Source organism: Solanum verrucosum, unplaced genomic scaffold (genome assembly GCF_900185275.1).
Source record: "Solanum verrucosum unplaced genomic scaffold, falcon-dt-bn FXZP01000273.1, whole genome shotgun sequence".
Taxonomy (NCBI): Eukaryota; Viridiplantae; Streptophyta; class Magnoliopsida; order Solanales; family Solanaceae; genus Solanum; species Solanum verrucosum.
Genome location: NW_026020163.1, coordinates 253,298 through 274,069, shown reverse-complemented (window position 1 = coordinate 274,069; position 20,772 = coordinate 253,298). Strand labels below are relative to the sequence as shown.

The 20,772-nt window shown below is 29.7% G+C and overlaps 2 protein-coding genes and 1 pseudogene across 2 annotated transcripts; 2 read left to right on the top strand and 1 right to left on the bottom strand.

Annotated features, from left to right (window-relative positions):
- Positions 1-6,512: 6,512 nt before the first annotated feature.
- Positions 6,513-7,983, bottom strand: LOC125828503 (delta(12)-fatty-acid desaturase FAD2-like). The gene is made up of 2 exons (XM_049507800.1): positions 7,930-7,983; positions 6,513-7,810 (listed from the first exon to the last, which is right to left on the bottom strand). Exon 2 carries the CDS (start codon positions 7,790-7,792, stop codon positions 6,635-6,637), a length of 1,158 nt encoding a protein of 385 aa, XP_049363757.1. The 5' UTR covers positions 7,793-7,810; positions 7,930-7,983; the 3' UTR covers positions 6,513-6,634.
- A 6,759-nt stretch (positions 7,984-14,742) lies between these two features.
- Positions 14,743-16,079, top strand: LOC125828504 (delta(12)-fatty-acid desaturase FAD2-like). Its single transcript, XM_049507801.1, has one exon. The coding sequence runs from the start codon at positions 14,743-14,745 to the stop codon at positions 15,892-15,894; it is 1,152 nt and encodes a 383-aa protein (XP_049363758.1). The 3' UTR covers positions 15,895-16,079.
- A 2,235-nt stretch (positions 16,080-18,314) lies between these two features.
- Positions 18,315-19,404, top strand: LOC125828520 (uncharacterized; annotated as a pseudogene).
- Positions 19,405-20,772: the final 1,368 nt, after the last annotated feature.

Below are 20,772 nucleotides of genomic sequence, written 5' to 3'. Positions count from 1 at the left end.
GAAAAAAAGTAACTCATTTGTATTGTTCAATTGTTCACCATATTTCCCCCAACTTTATAAATCTTCAAATATCACAAACCTCCTTTTTCTTCTTCTTCTTTTCAAATTAAAAGCTACAAATAAATGTCCAAATATAATCATACAAACTTTTTTACCTCCAAATATTAGTCTATTTGACTATCGGTCACATAAATTGGGACAGAAAAAGTAACTCACAAGCATACCGTGCTTTATTCAACATTTCTATAGAGTATTCCTTGCTGCTTGAGTGTTAGAATTTTTGCGACAACTTTCTATGGTGACTCTATTAATCGTTGCTAAAAGTTAAGTTTTCGTGGCAAGTTAATCAGTCGCCACAAAAGGTATTTGCGGCAACTTTATAAGTTGCGACAAATATAATGCTCAATTTTTCGTGACCTCTTTACAATATTATATATGTATTAATAGAGAATTAAAAGTTCCTGTCTTCGGGATCAGGGCAAAGAAACACACTCATTGCGATAAATAAAAGATTTTGTGGTAATTATTCAGCGACAATAACATAATTAATGTTATATATATTATATTTAGCGGTGATAATAAATATGATATTTATAATCAATACTCTATATAAACATCGCTAAAGTATGTCATAGCATTAATTCATTTACCGCTAATATTTATATACGAGGTAGAGGTCAATGTCTAACCCCCTCCCCAATCACCTCGAGCTAGTATAGTCTAGGTGAATGGTTTATTAGGGGAAAAAAAGGGTACGTAGTTTTGTGGCAAGTTGATTATTTAGTTGTGGCAAATATTTGTTGTCTCCACAAGAAGGTATCAACCAAGGGAGGATCTCAAAAGACAACGACCTTTACTCGCCACAAAAAAAACTTTTTGTAGCGACATTGCCACTCTGTGGCGAGTTGGATCGTGATAAAGGTCGTTTTTCTTGTAGTGAGACTGTTAGCACTCTAAAGGGACAATAACACCCTAATCACATTCCATTTCAGAACTTTGAATTAGAAAGTTATATATGTTTGATTTTAGGTTTGGCTAGTGATGTTGAAGAAGTTTGTGGATTATCAAAAGTTTCAGTAATGTAGTGTAATTATTAGAGAATATCTTTATTTAGGGGAGAAGTTGGTGCATCATTAAAGAATATATCATTTAAAAGTTTTTCTCCATTAATAAAATATAAATTTTTTTGTCTCAATTTATGTGGCACAGTTCGAATATTTTCAAGTGTCAAATAATTTAAGTTTAATTGTAAATTTAGATATGAAATCTTCAAGTTTTTTGAAATAGAATTCATATATTTGAAAATTACATAAAAAGTGTTATAAGTCATAATAATTGAAAATTCAGAATATTTAAAAGATATATGAAAAAATTATGATCAAATAAAAATTTATTTGAATCACAAAAGCTAAATATATAGTGCCACATAAATTGAAACGAATGGAATAATATTTAGTTTCTGATACTTTCTATAAAAGTAGAATAGATTGCGTTAGGTAAGAGTGAAAGGCTCGATTTATCAATGCTTTTGGTCAATGTGCTTTAGATTCCAGTTTCATCATTTTCGTATTCGAGATTTAATATTTTTTTAATCTAGATACTTTGTATAATTTTTTATATACCTAGCATAATATTTCAACGAATTAGTATTCAAGTGTCCACCCTTCACTATATATAGCTATGTTAGTATTTTTTAAATTCTAGTTGTGAGATTGTACTGACATAAACGAGCTTGTTTCATAATGGCGATATGGCATAAATTGGACAATTTTTTAACCGATGACGTAAATGAGTTCGATGACATATTTAAGTCTTTTCAATTCCCCATTGTTATTTATATACAATTATAATGTGCCCAATAGCAATGCACCTTTAATATATGGACGAAAAATGGCAGCCAAACATGACTATTTTACTAATGTAATTATTAATATCAATATTATTGGAATATAATTTGTTGATTAATTCACACATTTTGACTACCTATTTAACAAATAACAAGGATAGAATTATTTAAGAAGCTAGTAGACTATAATTCAAAATTTGGACAAAATTGTTAACATATCAATGCATGTAATATATTGACTGCTTAATGCACTATTAATAGTCCATATATTTGTGCTCTTATTTTGACTTCAACACGTACCAAATGAGTCAGATGAATCAAATATCAATCAATAAAAGTATATTATATGGTTCTTTTTAGTTCACGTCTAATGAAATTTTGTCTCTCGCTTTCAAATAATGCTGAAAAAATTACTCATTTGATGTTTACTAGTAATTTACATCACTTAGTTTATTCTCTTTTAATTAATTCACACATTGACTAACTATATGAATTATTTAAGAAGTTAGTCATTTGGTCACCGGGATAAGATGGAATATTTTCAGATTAAATTTAATATTACAATTACATCATATTTAGTTAATGGTATAGATTTAATATCCCTATTATCAATTAAATTTGAGATTACTTTATCGCAATTTTTAGTTAAGATAAATCAACTTAAAATTTATATATAAAAAATTATAACTCAAAATAATTTAGTTTGTATACCAAACGAATTGATCCAAAATTGTGCTGAATGATATAAACGTTTGTATGTTCCTTTCATCCTTATTTAATTTTACTTGAGACTGGTTGTTTATAGACGTTTAAAAAGAATCAAATTTGTATATTCTCATTTATGTGAATATGAATATTGAATACTATAATTTAGTATAGTTTATAAAAACAAATGTTGAATAAAAAAGGTTGATAAAAGTATATCATATGGTTCTTATTAATTCACTTCTAGTGGAGATTGTATCTAGCTTTCTAATAATGTTATTGTCATTTTTGTTATAATTATTAAAACTTTTGTCCAATGGACTGACATCGTTAATTATTAGAGTAGATATACATCTTAGATTCGGTATACAATAATTTGCCAAATTCAAATTAATATAATATTGTATACACCTAATATATATATCATGTTGTTCTTTTAAATGTATCGTACAACTAGTAGATTCATGTGCTGCTCCATCCTCCTTTTCTTATGTTCTAGGATGTTTTTGTTTGTCATATGTTATTATAATTATTATTATTATTATTATTTTATATTATAGTTTATGATTTTATTATTTGATAAAAAAAATTATTATGTGGTATTCCTAGTACCTACATACCATAAAATATATCTTATAAAAATATATCTTCAAAAAAGAGACCAGACCTTAGGTAGGCATCACCTATGCTAGACTTAATGGTCCTACGAAGTGTAATATATCAAAAAACCTGAAGTTCAATTATTTTTGTTTATTTTAAATAGAAACGTATGAACATCATATATCTAATTAAATTACGTGAATATAATATGCAAATATTTTTTTAAAAATAAAGTACAAATTAAATAATAATGTCAAAATAAGTTACCCGGTGAAATTGTTAACCATGTTGGAATTGAAAAATGAAAATTGTAACCAAACACCCAAAAAATGGAATAAGTGTATAAGACAAAGTGATGCAAGTAGAGATTAATCATATTTGAAGTACGAAAGATTTCATATGTTTGGATATATATAAAATAACTTATTTTCGTTTTTTTTAGTCAAAAAGGTAAAAAATTATTCAACATTTTCGCTTTTAATACTTACTAATGATGGTAGTTGTGATTGTAATTTAATAAAAAGAGTACAATTATGTGGTTGAATTTTCCTGATAGATTTTTCTAATTATAACTTGATTTATTTAATTTTAATTAATTCACACATTTTTTGACTAACTATAGTCAAGACTAGAGTACTTATACTTAAAAAGTGAGTACAATTAAATTGGACAAATTAAAATTGTTAAAGTAGTATTAAGCAAAATTAAGAGGGTAGCTATAAGGGCCTGTGTTGGCCATGTGATATGGTATCATGATGTGGAATCATGATATGATATCATGAGATGAAATTGAAGGTTTGTTTGGTCATGTGATATGGAATTTTTGTGTTGTATATTTTCTCATAAACATAAAAATTCCATAAGTTGTAAAACTATTAAAATAGCCCCAATTGTTTATTCAATCTTATCAAATAAACAAAAAATTATAAAATCGCATAATAAATTATTACAAAGTTATTTGTTCTCCACTTAAGTAATTGCTTCATCTAACTTTAATTTAATAAAAAAAAATTGAACATAAATTGTAGTGTACTAGTCTTTAATATAATCCTCCCACATAGTACGGACAATTTCCTCACGTTGAACTTGCATTTCTCGATCATGTGACCGAGAAGACGAACCAACATTGTTACTTTGAGCCATTTGTTGGTCAATATCCTCCGCAACTATATCTTCATGTTCATAGACCATAAATATTTCATCACTACTTTGGTATTCTCGCAAATAATTATGTAACACTGCACAAGCTATGACAATTTTCACTTGTGTATCAATATCATAATGGTTCATGCCTTGTTTCAGTATTCTAAATCTATTTTTCCAAGCTCCAAAAGTCCGTTCAATCACATTGCACAGAGAAGAATGCCTATAATTAAATAATTTTTTGGCATTTTGAGGCTCTCTTTCACTTCCTCGGTAATCTTGCAAATGATAGTGTAGTCATTTGTATGGAGCTAAAAATCCTTGTGTGTTTCGAAAACCAGCATCAACAACATAATATTTATCTACCAAAAAATATTTTATAAAGAATTACTAAAAGCATATGTGACTTAAATGAGACAACTTTGTGTAAATAAATAATATCTATTCTAAGGATGTAATTTAAAGTTACCATGTGGCGGAAATGAAAATTGTGACGTTGGTTCAACAAGTGCATTCTCAAGTACTTTACTATCATGTGCAGTACCTTCCCAACCAGCAGCGACAAAGGTAAATCGCATATCAAAATCACAAGCACATAAGACATATTGTGATGTTCTTCCTTTGCGATTACGATATGTATGTTGCACCGCTTTAGGAACCTCCCCTTCTATATATGTTCCATCAATCGCACCAACACAATCCTATCAAATAAAAAATACATCAATATTAGTTTAGTGAACATAAAATAAATTGGAAGCATTATAGAATGCACTTCATAAAAATAATGTTTGTAAAAGTAATAAAAATAGTGCTTCCAAGACAATGCTAAGTCATAAAATAAATATTATCTCTTTAAACAAAGTTGATAGGAAATATATAATTAAATACTAATAACTTACACATAAAATATAAATGTGCACTTAAATTTTATTTACATATGAAACAAATGGTTAGTAGATAAAAATGTGGGGTTGTTTTAACAAAATATAATCTCATGGATCAAGTATTGTATTAAAATATCTCAAATCATGATATGGAATCACCATATGATTCCATATCATGGTTTTTGGAGAATATGGTATCACCTCTCATGATATGGAATCAACGTAAAATCACATGTCCAAACGCTGATTCCATCTCACGATACCATATCGTGATATGGTATCACATGGCTAAACGCCTACTAATTTAGATTCCAACACCTACCAAATGAGTCAGATGAAAAAGATATAACTTAAAAATTGCAATTTCGTATATCATGTGGTTCTTTTTAATTAATCATGTGTTGATTTGTCTTATCTTAGATAAATAATTGATAAACAAAATATATTATTATGTGGTATCCCTGGTGCCTACATACCATAAAAATTAATGAAGTAGTTGTGCTAATTAAATCATAAAATTGGGGGAGGATATTGCGTACGTAAGATTTCCAAAAATAAAACATAGGTTGCATGTGACATTAAAAAACTTTTAATGTTTCATGCACTATAATTTATTATTGGAAAATGATATAGAGACTTGGGTCCATTCAGTACAGGTTTAGTTTGTTTGGAGTGATTTACATGAATAACTTTTATAAGGAGTGATCTTGAATTTTTGGTTACGTTTTGTATAAATATAAGAAAAAATGAAGAAGTTAAATAAGAGTATGAGACAGTTAAATAAGTCAAATTCAATTGAACTTGTTCAATGCAACATAAGTTATACATCATAAGTAAGTTATAACATTGCATGTGTTGTTGATTTGTTCACAAATTACAACGGACGAATAAATTTTGATATTATTTATGTTACCTATTGTGATAAATTGGTCAAAAAATTGTTATGTACTAGAAAAAAGTAACTCATTTGTATTGTTCAATTGTTCACCATATTTCCCCCTACTTTATAAATCTTCAAATATCACAAACCTCCTTTTTCTTCTTCTTCTTTTCAAATTAAAAGCTACAAATAAATGTCCAAATATAATCATACAAACTTTTTTACTTACTTTATATTGCAATACCTCAATCTCAAATTAAGTTGAGAATATCTGAATTCTCACTATATACCCATAAATACCGACTTATTTGGACCTTTCTCAATTAATCCAATATTTATATTATAATTATATGTTTTAGTTCTCTAACACTAAAAAAATTCAACATGATTACAATAAATTATAGTGCATCAACAATAAATTGATCGTTTTAACATTATTTCCAATGACTTAGCAAAAGTAACAATACAAATACACTATTATTATGAAAATACATAATACAAAATACTAACAACAACGTACTCATGAATTGGCAAACATTTAGCCAATTATTCTAGTTAAGTAGTTATTGATGAATATTATATGTTGTAATTTGTATACCAGAAAATGCCTTGATCTTCAGATCCTTCATCTTTCTCCACATATTGACACTCATTAAAATCTCTCCATATTGCTTTGTAAAATGGAGTTCCATCAAATTGGTAGTATTCTCCTAGCAATGGCTTGATAGCCTTGGTTGCCTCCATAGCATGATAATGTGGTATACTTGAAAATAGATGATGTAGAACGTGTGTATCTACTATATGATGAAACACCTTATTTAGAACCCCATAGTCTCTATCTACTGTAGCTAGAGCTCCTCTTAGCCAACTCCACTCCGATGAATCATAATGTGGCAATGAAGCATGAGTGTGGTGTAGTAAAGTTATTAACACGATGAACCCGTTCACAATTAGTAAGGGCACCCCATAGATGCATATAACCCAAGTTAGCCCTTGTGTTAGAGCAACGCGATATAATAAATAAATAATTGCAATTACACCTACATCTGAGATGTAAATTTGTAGCCTTTCACGATTATTGTAAATAGGGCTATATGGATCAAAATGACTTGCAAAGCGATCATAAGGTCTACCGGCTATATTGATGGTATAGTATAAAGGTAAGCCAGCAGTGAGTGTGAATGCAATTAATAATAATCGTCCTAGTGGATTATTCACGTATAATTTGGTGTACCATTTTAATTTGACTTCAAGTTTGGGCACATGATTTTCATCATGCTCAAGGGAATTAGTATTGGAGTGATGACGACGATGACTATATTTCCATGAGAAGTATGGTGTTAAAAGTGAAGAGTGGAGGATAAAACCAATAGTGTCATTTATCCATTGATAATCACTAAAGGATTGGTGGCCACATTCATGGGCAATGACCCATAGGGCGGTGCAAACACAACCTTGAACGATCCAATAAATAGGCCATGCAAGGTAAGAATACGGGGATGGAAGGAGGTGGAAGTAAGTGGTGGCGATGTAGTAGAAGATGAAGGTAAGTATGAGATCGTGAATAAGATAGGAGGAGGAGCGAATGAGAGAGCGTTGAAAGCAATGAGGAGGGATAGCCTTCTTGATATCACCAATTGTAAAAGGGGGCTTTGAACTTGGCACTCTTTCGAGAGGATTTTTCTTTCGTTCATTTTTAGTTGTTGGATTAGACATATTACCACCAGCTCCCATTTTTGCTTAATCCTAAATCTGCAATAATTAAATTAAATTAAATTAGCTTCAAATCATCATAGTTCATAAAAATGGTATTTATTTTGTAAATAAAGATGATTTTTTTGTTATGAAAAGAAAGGAATTAAATTGAATACCTCAAAGTTCAAAAGAGATCTTCTTTTAGCGTTTAATTTACCTAGAAGTTGGATATTTCAATCTCCCACATTCTCTTGGTTTTTATAGATATTGTAGAAAACGAGAGCCCAATGGTCTGGCCCTAACCCTTCTATTTTATTTTATTTTACAAAAGGTAGTGTATTATTGCTATATATGTCTAGTTCATCTAAATTCAGTATTTTCAATGTAAAATATAAATTTATACGTAAAAGTTTATTAATGTTATAACAAACTATAAACAATACATCTGAACTCATAATTTTACTCTCTCTGTCTCAATTCATGTGACACTTTTCGTTTTCGAGAGTCAAACAATTAAAGTTTGACCAGAAATTTGCGCATGAAATCTTCAATTTTTTTGAAATGAAATTTATATATTTGTAAACTACGTAAAAAGTATTATAAGTCACATTAATTGATAATTCAAAATAATTAAAAGATATATGAAAAATTTACGATCAAAGATAGACTTGTTCGAATCTCGAAATTCGAAAAGTGTCACATAAATTGGGATGGACGGAGTAATACAATAGACTTCAGTGCTAAAATCCTTGAAGAATTTGAACCTCTTTAGTATAATTCTTGGACCTTTCTATATTCGTAACTCATTGGTCTGACTAGTTCAAATTCGCCTTGTGTAAGGCCTTTCCAAGCGGAAACGCTTCTTACCATCTATTTAACAAAGCGCTCTTTATAATTATTTTATTATATGTATACATATTCATAGCTCAAACTCGAAACCCATGAAAGAGTTCAATCCATCATATGACACCCTTTGATGGTTGGTTTGGCCAATACTTTAATTTGTTCAAACATGGCAGATTTGAAAAAGATTTAATATCCAAAAAGTAAATAAAGGTGGGCATAAGATTATATTGGCAGTTTCATGCAGTACATTGCATGTTCGTTGGATATCCCCGTGCTCAATTTCAGTCAAATATTTCCAATATAATTAATCTATCATTGATTAATTCCTTAAAATAAATCTTAGTCAAAGTGAAAGTGAAAGTTAAATCCCCCAAAATACGTTTATTAAGATTACTCATAATTTGTACTCCCTCTGTCCCATTGTTATTATGTGAGGTAATTTGACTCGGCACAAAGTTTAAGAAAGAAATTAAGACTTTTAAAATTTGTGGTTCAAAATAAATTATAGAAATTTGTGTGGCTGTAAATCATTTCATTAAGTATAAAATAGACATTTTATAGTTAAATTGTTACTTATTATAGAAATATATCATTCTTTTTTATACCGACTAATAAGGAAAGTAAGTTGCATAAATTGGGCTTTCCTAACTGGACTACTCCTAAAAGTCCTTTCTTTTTTGTATTTTGTATGAATAAAGGGAAAATTACCTTATTTTCTCTTCTTAAAAGTACTAAAAAAATTGACTATAAAGTATTCACAATCCAACTTAAGATTTCAAAATTAGAGTAACTTCTTTTTTTCAACTTTGTCATCCTTAGTTTGTCCCATTTACATATAAAATGAACTTTTTGTAGATTTTCAAAATTCTCACTTTGTGATATATTGATTAATTGTCGTTATTTGATTGTTGAGATGATAGTGTTATTAAGTTCACAAGATCAACTTGACCGGCATCCAATTTGATATTCGAGGTTAAGGTTTCGTCCGATAAGGGGAGATGTTGTCAATGATGCCGGTCACGAACTATAATCTCATAAACAAGATGTTAACGTTACCCAACATTCTTTCTTCCAATACTTGTCTCATGCATCGTGTTGCTCTTGAGAATCGAACTCATGACCTTAACTCTGATACCACTTGTTAGAATCAAACGCTTAAAGTGAAATTTTCAAACTCTACCTAAATTTAATGAACCTAAGGCTCTAAATCATTTTTTTCCTATTAATAAGCTAGACTCCCATCCTGTCCATTATTTATGTTTATGAGCTATAGTACTTACCCCTTAGTTAAATTATGGTAAATGAAACTTTAATTTGTTTTTAAAAAAAATTCAAATGGCACTTTCAACGTAAAAACGTTTTAGTTTCCGTAATCTTACGCAATATCCTTCTCCCCAATTTTATAATTGGCACAATTACTTCTTTGTTTAATCTTTAGTCAATATAATCGACTACTCAAAAAATGTATTTTTTCAGGTATATGTAGTATGTGCCAACAACATCAAATAATATTATTCAAACTTTTAATCTATAAACAACTAGTCACCAATGTGAATTTGATCTAAATTATAAGATATATCAACACACATGCATCCTAGCGAGAATATAAGAACATGTCATGCAATTATTGAAAGAAATATTTTGTCACGTACATATGATAATTCACGAGATACACTTGGACCTAGTTGACGTATTTAATTAGTTGATCAATAAATAAGTTTGTGTATCAAGTTAATAGTTGGGGTTAAGTTTAACCGTATGTATATGTATTTTGAAATTCTGAAACTTCTACAAACTTATTTAGGACAAACAAAGTGGTTTAATACCTACCTAGTACATGTTGATTTAAAAAAAAAAAACCTTCCTAGTACAAGTACTTTTTAAATTTAGTAACTATCATTTGGGCCATTATTATATATTTATATCGGATATACAGTAAGGTTTTTTTATTTAATAATGTATAGTTGAAGATTGATGTTAAATTATTATTCATTAATAAATTATTATTTGGTTGATATTTGAGTCACCCACTTTAGTGCACGAATAGTCAAGCACGTGGTCTCTGAATTTTGTTCAATGCTACGTTAACTACTTTATCAAAATTTAGGACTATGTAAGTGTACTAATTTATTAAATAATTATATGTATATCATTGTCTACCAATAGTTAAAATGTGTGAATTAATTAAAAGAAATATAATTAGAACAAATAAAAGATAAAAGTGAGAATACATTAATTAGTCATAATTGAACGATGAAAAATTTATATGAGAAATAATACATGTCATGAATTTATTACTAAATTTAATGAATATATTTTATTTTAAAAGTTAACCATATATACCTTCACAGAACATTAAATTGAAATCTCCTATACATGTTCCTATTTATTTTTTAAAAAAATAGTTTTTAACTTGATGAATTTTGAAAGAAGGGAATTGCACTTTGTACATAGTGTATTTATCTTTTTAATTTTAATTAGTAATAAGGTAGAGGTCGTCAAGTCTTTGTCACTCCTCGTGCTCAATTTCAGTCAAATGTCTCCAATATAACTAATTCGTTAAAATAGATGTTAGTCAAAGTGAAAGTTGAGAAAATACTATTTCTCTAATCATTTCTATTTTTTTTTATGTGGACGCACGATATAATAGAAGATCAACAAATAAGAAGACATCAAGAAAACAGACTAATACAACTAAAAGACATGTATTTGGATTATTCATGCTTATTCTTTAACTTTCTCTTTGGACTTGTACAAATGAGTAATGGATATGTTGATATATGACCCTCATTAAGTAAATAATTTGGTATTCAGAAAATACTGAATACCAAATGGTTATAATGTCTCATACCCAACCCAAACCCGAATACCATAATTCTAAAATTTTACTCCCAATACCATACCAAATAACCAAAAATTTTTATTCGATTCGTTAATTCGATTTTCGATATTTTATACCCGACCCTACTCATAATTGGTTGAGTCCAAATATATCATTTTACTTTTCCAATCGGACTACTCCTAAAAGTCTATTCTTTTTTGTATTGTATGAATGGAGGGAAATTAAAGTTACCTTATTTTCTCTTCTTAAGTATTAAATTTTTTTACTATAAAGTATTCACAAGAAAACTTAAGATTTCAAAATTAAAGTAACCTCTTTTTTTCAACTTTGTCATCCTAAGTTTGTCCCATATAAAATGAACTTTCTTTAGATTTTGAAAATTCTCAGTTTGTGTCTTTGTGATATAGTATTAATTATAATGATGTTATTGTCGTTATTGATTGTTGATCGGCATCCAACATCTCCCCTTTCCAAATATATTTGATATTTGAGTTAAGGTTCGTTCGATAAGGGAGATGTTGTCAATGATGTCCGTCACGAATCTGAGATTGGGTCATGACACCTTAATTAAGTCTAATATCTACTAAGAGCCTATAGTCTCTTCATAGGTACGTAGAATGTTAACGTTACCTAACATTCTTCATTCCAATACTTGTCTCATGCTGAGTCATGCAACTATATTGTTCTTGAGAATCAAACTCATAACCTTAACTCTGATACCACTTGTTAGAATCAAATGATTACCATCTTTATTTTTAAGTGAAGTTTACTAACTCTACCTAAACTGAATGGACCTAAGGCTCTTATCACTTTTTCCTGTTAATAAGCTATACTCCATCCTGTCCATTATTTATGAGCTATACTTACCCTTAACTAAATTATGGTAAATGAAACTTTAATTTGTTTTTTTTGAAATAAAATAAATCAAATGGCACTTTCAACGTAAAAACGTTTAATTAGTTTCCGTAATCTTACGCAATATCCTTCTCCCAATTTTATAATTGGCACAATTAGTTTTTTGTTTAATCTTTAGTCAATATAGTCGACTAGCTACTGGAAAATGTATTTTTAAGGTATTACAATTTATATGTAGTAGGTGCCAACAATATCAAATAATTATGCTAAACAACTAGTCACTAGCGTGAATCGATCGATCGATCTTAATTATAAGATATATCAACACACATTCTAACAAGAATATAATAACATATCATGCAATTATTGGAAGACAAATATTTTGTCATGTCTTGTCTGATAATTCACGAGATATATCTGTGTCAAGTTGACGTATTTAATTAGCTGATCAATGAATAAGTTTGTGTATATTGGGGTTAAGTTAACCGTATGTCTATGTATTTTTAAATTTTGTAACTTGCACAAATTAAACTTATTTAGGACAAAGTGGTTTAATATCTACCTAGTACATGTTGATTAAAGAAAAGAAGAAAAAACCCTCCTAGTACAAGTACCTTAAATTTAGTAACTATCATTTGGGCCATTATTATATTTTTATTGGATATACAGTAATGTTTATTTGATTTGCTTTAATGTATAGTTGTAGATTGATATTAAATTATTATTCATTAATAAATTAGTATTTGGTTGCTATTTGAGTCACCCACTTTAAGTGCACGAATAGTCAAGCACGTGGAATTTTGTTCAAAATTTAGGACTATGTAGTCCTAAATTATATATGCAAGAGTACAAGAATCTAAGTTGGCACTATCGTACCTCGCGAACTGTAAATTCTTAAGAACAACTTGTATCAAATGACGGAATCAAAATTTTCATTAAACACACAATATATCAGATTATGATGGAAAATTATGAATACTATAACAAATTTCTAAAGATTAAAAAAATTTAAAAATTATCCCTAAATCTTATCCACCACCCTAACTTAATGACTAAGAAATAGCTTAAATAGAAAATCGAAAACCACCAATAGTACAATATCATTATCTTAAAACTATGAGCCAAAATCACTAGTTAATAAAATATCTGTGTATGAAAACTTATCTATATTTGAATGAATTTCTAGAATGTGCAAAATATCAAAATGAATATTAACAAATGTAACGAATAAAATGAAATGAACGTAACTAATGACATGTAAAAAATGTAATTTAATAGAAACAATGATTTAATCAAAATGAACAAATATTTGAACGTAGTCAACCGGCTGTGACAAAAAATAATGTAATTAAAATTAATTGATAAAAAATCCTGAAATTTTGACAAATAAAGATAATTATCAATAAAACTTATTTAAAATTATAAAAGTTGTATTTTGAAGTATTGAATAAATAAAACTTAATAGTTACGAATTTTGAAAATATTAGGTCAATTGGATGTTAACAACCACAACCCATGCCGGTAATCTGTACTTAATTACATTCTTAAATAACTCTAGCCACCTTGTCAGTTTATTGATCTGCCATTATTAAAGTTGGAGGCCTTATAATGTATTAAGAAAATTAATAATTATGTACAAAAAAATTGCATCATTAATTTGTTCCTTGTTCGTTTTCTATTTTAATTTCCAGAATAGTTATGTACGCGTATAATTAACTTATACAATAATCTTTGTATTATTTTATTTTTTCCAATTGCGATGTAGTATATAGACATGGATGAAATTGCCAGGAAAATGGCTCCACTATCAAACCCAAACGTTTTTCTCAATATAAATCACTAAAAAATTTGTGTTATAGATTATGAATCCCCCTTTCATTTCCATTTAATCAGATCACTAAAAAAAATATGTGGTGGAAACAGATTCTCAATAAAATAGTATAAAAATATTGTTATTTTTTCTTTTCTCACCAATTAAATCAAAATATCCATGGAAATAGATTAAATTTACCAAATAATAAAATTGGTAGTGTGCATGGATTGGTCAAAAGAGGATGGCTAGTGGGTCCCATGTATAGCCATTATATACACACAATATTTTCACTAAGTGAGAAACCACTCATCAGAATTATTAAGGCATTTCATCTCTTTTTCTTAAACAAAGAGTAAGGCCAAAAATTTGTCTCTTTTGATCTTGGCTTTAATTTAGATTAACCGCTTATCATCCTATCAAAAACTATGAACTTTAACATTTTCTTTTCTTAATGAAACATTTATGTTTGATTTGCCATGGTTGAATTGTTTTAATTTCTGTTTAATACATATCATATTTACGTAATGATTAATTGTTTTATATTATAACTATATATAATAGTAAACCAAAGTTAATTTGAGGTAAACTTAATTGATGCAGATTTTAGGATTAATCAAGAGACAGGAGAATACCATGGGAGCTGGTGGAAATATGTCTACTCCAACAACTAAAAATGAACAAAAGAAAAATCATCTCCAAAGAGTTCCATCTGCAAAGCCCCCTTTTACACTTGGCGATGTCAAGAAGGCCATTCCACCTCACTGCTTCCAACGTTCTCTAATTCGCTCCTTCTCTTATCTTATTCAAGATCTCATATTTGTCTCCATCTTCTATTATATTGCCAACACTTACTTCCACCTCCTTCCATCCCCATTAACTTACCTTGCATGGCCTGCTTATTGGATCGCTCAAGGTTGTGTTTGCACTGGAATATGGGTCATTGGGCATGAATGTGGTCATCATGGCTTTAGTGATTACCAATGGGTAGATGACACTGTTGGCCATATCCTCCACTCTGCCCTTTTAACACCCTACTTTGCATGGAAGCATAGTCATCGTCGCCATCATGCCAACACAGGTTCCCTTGAGAATGATGAAGTTTACATACCTAGGTTTAAATCCAAACTAAGATGGTACTACAAATACTTGAACAATCCATTAGGACGAGTATTCGTACTTGCCTTCACCCTCACTTTTGCCTGGCCTTTATACTTGATGTTCAATATCTCCGGCAAAAAATATGAACGTTTTACATGTCACTACGATCCAAATAGCCCATTATATTCTAACCGCGAGAGAATGCAAATCTACATTTCAGATGCAGGTGTGATTGCAACTACTTATGTATTATACCGCCTTGCTATGACACAAGGGCTAACTTGGGTTCTATGCATCTATGGAGTGCCTCTCCTAATTGTGAATGGATTTATAGTGCTGATCACTCTTATGCACCACACTCATGCTTCATTGCCACATTATGATTCATCGGAGTGGGATTTTCTAAGAGGAGCTTTAGCTACGGTGGATAGAGACTATGGTATACTAAATAAGGTGTTCCATAATGTTACAGATACTCATGTTTTGCATCATATATTCTCATACATATCACATTACCATGCAATGGAGGCGACCAACGCTATTAAACCATTGCTAGGAGATTACTACCAAGTTGATGATACCCCAATTATAAAGGCAATGTGGAGGGATACAAAGGAGTGCATCTATGTGGAAAAGGATGAAGGATCTCAAGGTAGAGGTGTTTATTGGTATAAAAACAAGCTTTGAAAGTAATATACCAAGAGACCAATTACTTGGAATTGGTTAAATGTTTTAACCTAATTAAGAAGGTGCAAGGATTTTGAATAATTGTGTGTTTTTGTTGTATTTTATTGTTAAATGTTGGTTTAAGTTGTTACTATTGTATTGTTAAATCCGTCATTATGCAATAAAATAAATATCTACTTATATGTAACAATCATTTTGGTGTGAATGAGTACTAATACTTCCTGTTATGAAAATAATTGCTGAAATTAATTATATTATTTTTTTTGAAAAAAACATCAAATTTCTGATGGAAAGTTTCGAGGGAGGGAGACAGTCAGAAATCTCATATTTCTGACCATGCATGCAAATCCAGTAGTAGGCTACGTCATAAGTGTACTAATTACTTCTTAAATAAATTGCTTATATCAATAGTACTTAGTCAAAATGTGTGGGTTCATTAAAATATTATAAACTAAGTTGTAATTAGAACAAATCCATATTGACGTATTTCATGATTTATTACTAGGAAAATTCAGCCACGTGATTGTACTATTTTCATTTAAAATTATCACAATCATATTTTTAACGAACTCTAATAAAAAAAATTATTGTGTTAATTACTTCTTCATATTATGAGTCATCTTAACTAGTGAAAATTTTAACTCATATATATATATATACATATGGCCGCTTTTATTTTCTACTAGCGTATACTAATTTATTTTCAGATCTATATCTACTATTTTTATTTAACGAATAAATTTGGCTGGCTTAGTCGACCACCAAAAGGTTGTAATGGGGTAAATGGAATATTTAGGCCTCAGTCAAATAAATTTGACTATTTGATAGAAAATGCTTCTTCTCTGCATCGCAAGGATCAGGACTAGTCAAACTAATAATTAAGTTATGAATACCATATGGTTATTCCTTTTTTAAAAAGAGTTGGCCAGACCTCTTGTTCTCTATTTTCTATAAAGAAGAGAGAACTCTCTACGCATTTAGGTGAGGCTAAAAGAAGGTATCTTTTGAACTTCTCCAATTTTTACCAAAAATATTTCTTTCTATTCTATTAACAAATTAATTATTATTTTTTTGACAAACTCTCAACGAATTCTCCGCACGTTGATAGGATAGAAGAACAAAAAAATGAGAGGCGGTGGCAATATGTCTACTCCAACAACTAAGACTACTGAACAAAAGAAAAATCCTCTCGAAAGAGTACCAATTTCAAAGCCTCCTTTTACAATTGGTGATATCAAGAACGTCATCCCTCCTCACTGTTATCAGGTGTCCAGACACCGACCATGGAAACAACAACGTGAGTACTGTCTGGGGTTTATAAAATATTGCTAATAATTATTTATATAATAAAACAAATATTCTAATGGATAAAGTTTTAATAATGATGGAACATGAAACTGGAATCTAGTACTAGGAAGAAAAAACATTCACCGACAATACATCAATAAAATGACAAAGGCTATATGTATAGTTATTTCTCCTAATCCTATTACTTGTATCAATAATTGTATATGGTCATGATCCAAATTAAATGATTGAAATTACCTACCAGTATTTAGTACGTATTTACTAATGATTTGGCTTATTTTATTCATTCAATAGTTGCACATCTTGCCAAACTAACCATGCGAGAGTTATTTAAGAAAATTAGCAAAACAGATTTCACTAATGGCCTCATTACTAAGAATCAGATACGACAAAGTTATTTAATTAATACATATCGTCGATTACAGATCTAGAGGTGCTTGTATTTTTGTATATTGAACTAGTTACATGGAATGGTCCAAATATACACACAATTTATAGTGCATAAAGTAGTCAATTAAGCACATGGCCTCTTAATTTTTTGTTCAATACTACGTTAACAATTTTGTCTAAATTAAATCTAGTGTACTAATAATTACTTCTTAAATATACACATAATTTATAGTGCATAAAGTAGTCAATTAAGCACATGGCCTCTTAATTTTTTGTTCAATACTACGTTAACAATTTTGTCTAAATTAAATCTAGTGTACTAATAATTACTTCTTAAATAATTATATCCCTTGTGTATAGTTGGTTTATTTATAAAATGCGTGAATTAATAATTATAGGATTATAAATCAAGTTGTAATTAGAACAAATTATTGATGTATTTCAAGATCTATAATTAGGAAAATTCAACCACATGATTGTATTTAAACTAATTACAATAATCACAACTAGTAATATTATATTGTATGTTTATTTTTTTAATATTTTGAAATGTTATGAAAATTTTGATTCCGTCACTCTATAATATAATTTGATACAAGTTGTTCTTAAGGATTTACGGTTCACGAGGTACGATAGTGCTAATTAGGCTGGCCAACTTAGATTCTTGAACCCTGCATATATAACTCTCTCACTATTGCATTATTTCAGCATAATAATTAAATTGAACAATGGAGCCATGGAAAGACCTGACTGGGAAAGTAGTGATGGTGACAGGGGCCTCCTCGGAAATCGGGCTAGAGTTCTGTCTCGACTTAGCAAAAGCCGGTTGCAGGATCATTGCTGCAGCCCGTCGTGTTGACAGGCTGACAAATCTCTGCAACCAGATTAATTCAGAGGGCCCGGCCCGGCGTGCATTCGCCCTCGAGCTTGATGTCATGGCTAATGGTGCTACTATTGAGGCCGCGGTAAAAATAGCTTGGGACGCCTTTGGACGTATCGATGTCTTGGTTAACAATGTCAGTGTTAGAAGTAATATAATTGAACATAACATTGCTAACTAACGTACATATATGTTGATTTATAGTATGAAATCCTGTTTCCGCTACTACTGATAATAATAGGAAATTGGCTAATTTATATTGGTAGTGTGAGCTCTTCACTCAAATTGTCAGAGGAAGAGTGGGAACATACCTTTAAGACAAATCTAAGAGGGGCATGGTTAGTGTCAAAATATGTTTGTAGACATATGCGTGATGCTAAACAGGGTGGAGGATCTGTTATTAATATAACTTCAATAGCTGCCCTAAATCGAGTAGTAGTACCAGGGACTCTTGCTTACGCTTCTTCAAAGATGGCTCTTGACATGGTCACTAAGGTACGTTAATTAATTTCTCTAGACTTAAAAGATGAATGTACGTTGAGATGACTTGTTATTAGCTCTCTTCCACATAGATATTTCACTATGCGTGTTGAGTCAATATTTTGAGTTTATAGATTATGATAAATCTACTTGATCATGATCGAATTGCAGATAATGGCTCTTGAATTAGGAGTAGACAAGATCAGGGTGAACTCAATATCACCAAGAATATTCAAATCTGAGATAACAGAGAGCCTTTTACAACAAAAATGGTTACATAAATTTCTTTATAAAACCCTCCCTCAGAGATATATATTGGAACAACAGATCCAGCTTTAACAACAGTAATTCGATATTTGATTCATGATTCTTCTGAATATGTAACGGGCAATATCTTCATTGTCGATGGTGGAGGTACCTTACCAGGTGTTCCCATTTTCTCATCATTGTAAAAGATGAAGTAATAATTTAGTATTGTACAACCCATGCCAATAAGGTGAAAGTTCAAATAGTCAATCAACTGAACTACTGAGATTTTTCTATTTTTCTCATTGTGTTAGTCGTATTATTGTTCAATTCTCCAAGTGATCGAAATGTACATAAAATGTTACTATAAGACACTTTGTAAGCTAAAAATTTGGATATGCTTTGTGAGTGGTTTGCAAGCATACATCACGTAGGTAAATAAGTTAATTACATTAAATATATTATATGAAATTAGTTTATGCATAATATACATAATACATCAATAGAAATTTAAACTTTATCTCAATTGGTAGGTAAGGTCTTTAATTTTAAGAGTGTATATGTAGGCATCAACTCATCGTGTATCAACTGACACTTCAACTTCTTCTCACTCTGACTCATGAACATTCGACGCCAACATGACACATAAATAACATTTTTTTTCCAAGTGAAATCTCCTAATATATGAAAGTGTGAAAAAGTGTTTTCGATCTCAACACACATATTTAATTTATTCGGAGCTATTAGAGTGGGATCCACTTTTGGGGGAATATGAATCAAAGGAATAACAAGAATATTTCTAGTAGAACATTTTTCACAATCTCTGGAGAGATAGTTCACTAATAGATCGAGGGATAAGTCATTCGACTCATTCACATCTAGATCATGAATGTTTAATTAGAATCTATATTATGCAAGGAGATATTGCTTTTGCTAATTCGAATTGAAGAGTGATATAAAATTGGTCTATTTCCGGCTTCATATTTTGGAAGTGTACTCTAAATGATCATTTGAATTTGTAAGTTGAAGTGTTCTACTAATACAGTGGAAATGAGTTGAGTTTATCTAAATGTGCACTCTCAAAATTAAAATATTTACTTGTCAGCTGAGATTAAACAATGAAGTAGTTGTGCAATATAGATTTGTTCAAATCACAACTTGATTTATAATCTTTTAATTTACCCACACATTTTGACTAAGTACTATAGATAGACAAGGATATAATTATTTAAGAAGTAATTTGTACATTTATGTAGCTCCAGTTTGGACTAAATTGTTAGCGTAGTAGAACGAAATTCAGAGGCCATGTGCTAAATATAAATGACTACTTCATGCACTATTGATTAAAAATTGAATTATTTGACTCTGATACGTAGAAAATACACCTTCATGCAATTATATGTAGCTCAATTGATTGACTACCTGAAACTTCATTTTATCAATAAGGGTTCAATTCTCCATCTTATATATATATAAACACCATCTCATAAAAGTAAAAAGGACATTAGGAAAGTTGAGAGATAAAAAGGTTGCTAAGGTTATTAAAGTCAATAAAATAAGCCTATGGATTCAAA

Bases quoted from the DNA above. Each gene is read 5' to 3' on its own strand.
- LOC125828503 (XM_049507800.1), bottom strand. From the start codon at position 7,792: ATGGGAGCTGGTGGTAATATGTCTAATCCAACAACTAAAAATGAACGA.
- LOC125828504 (XM_049507801.1), top strand. From the start codon at position 14,743: ATGGGAGCTGGTGGAAATATGTCTACTCCAACAACTAAAAATGAACAA.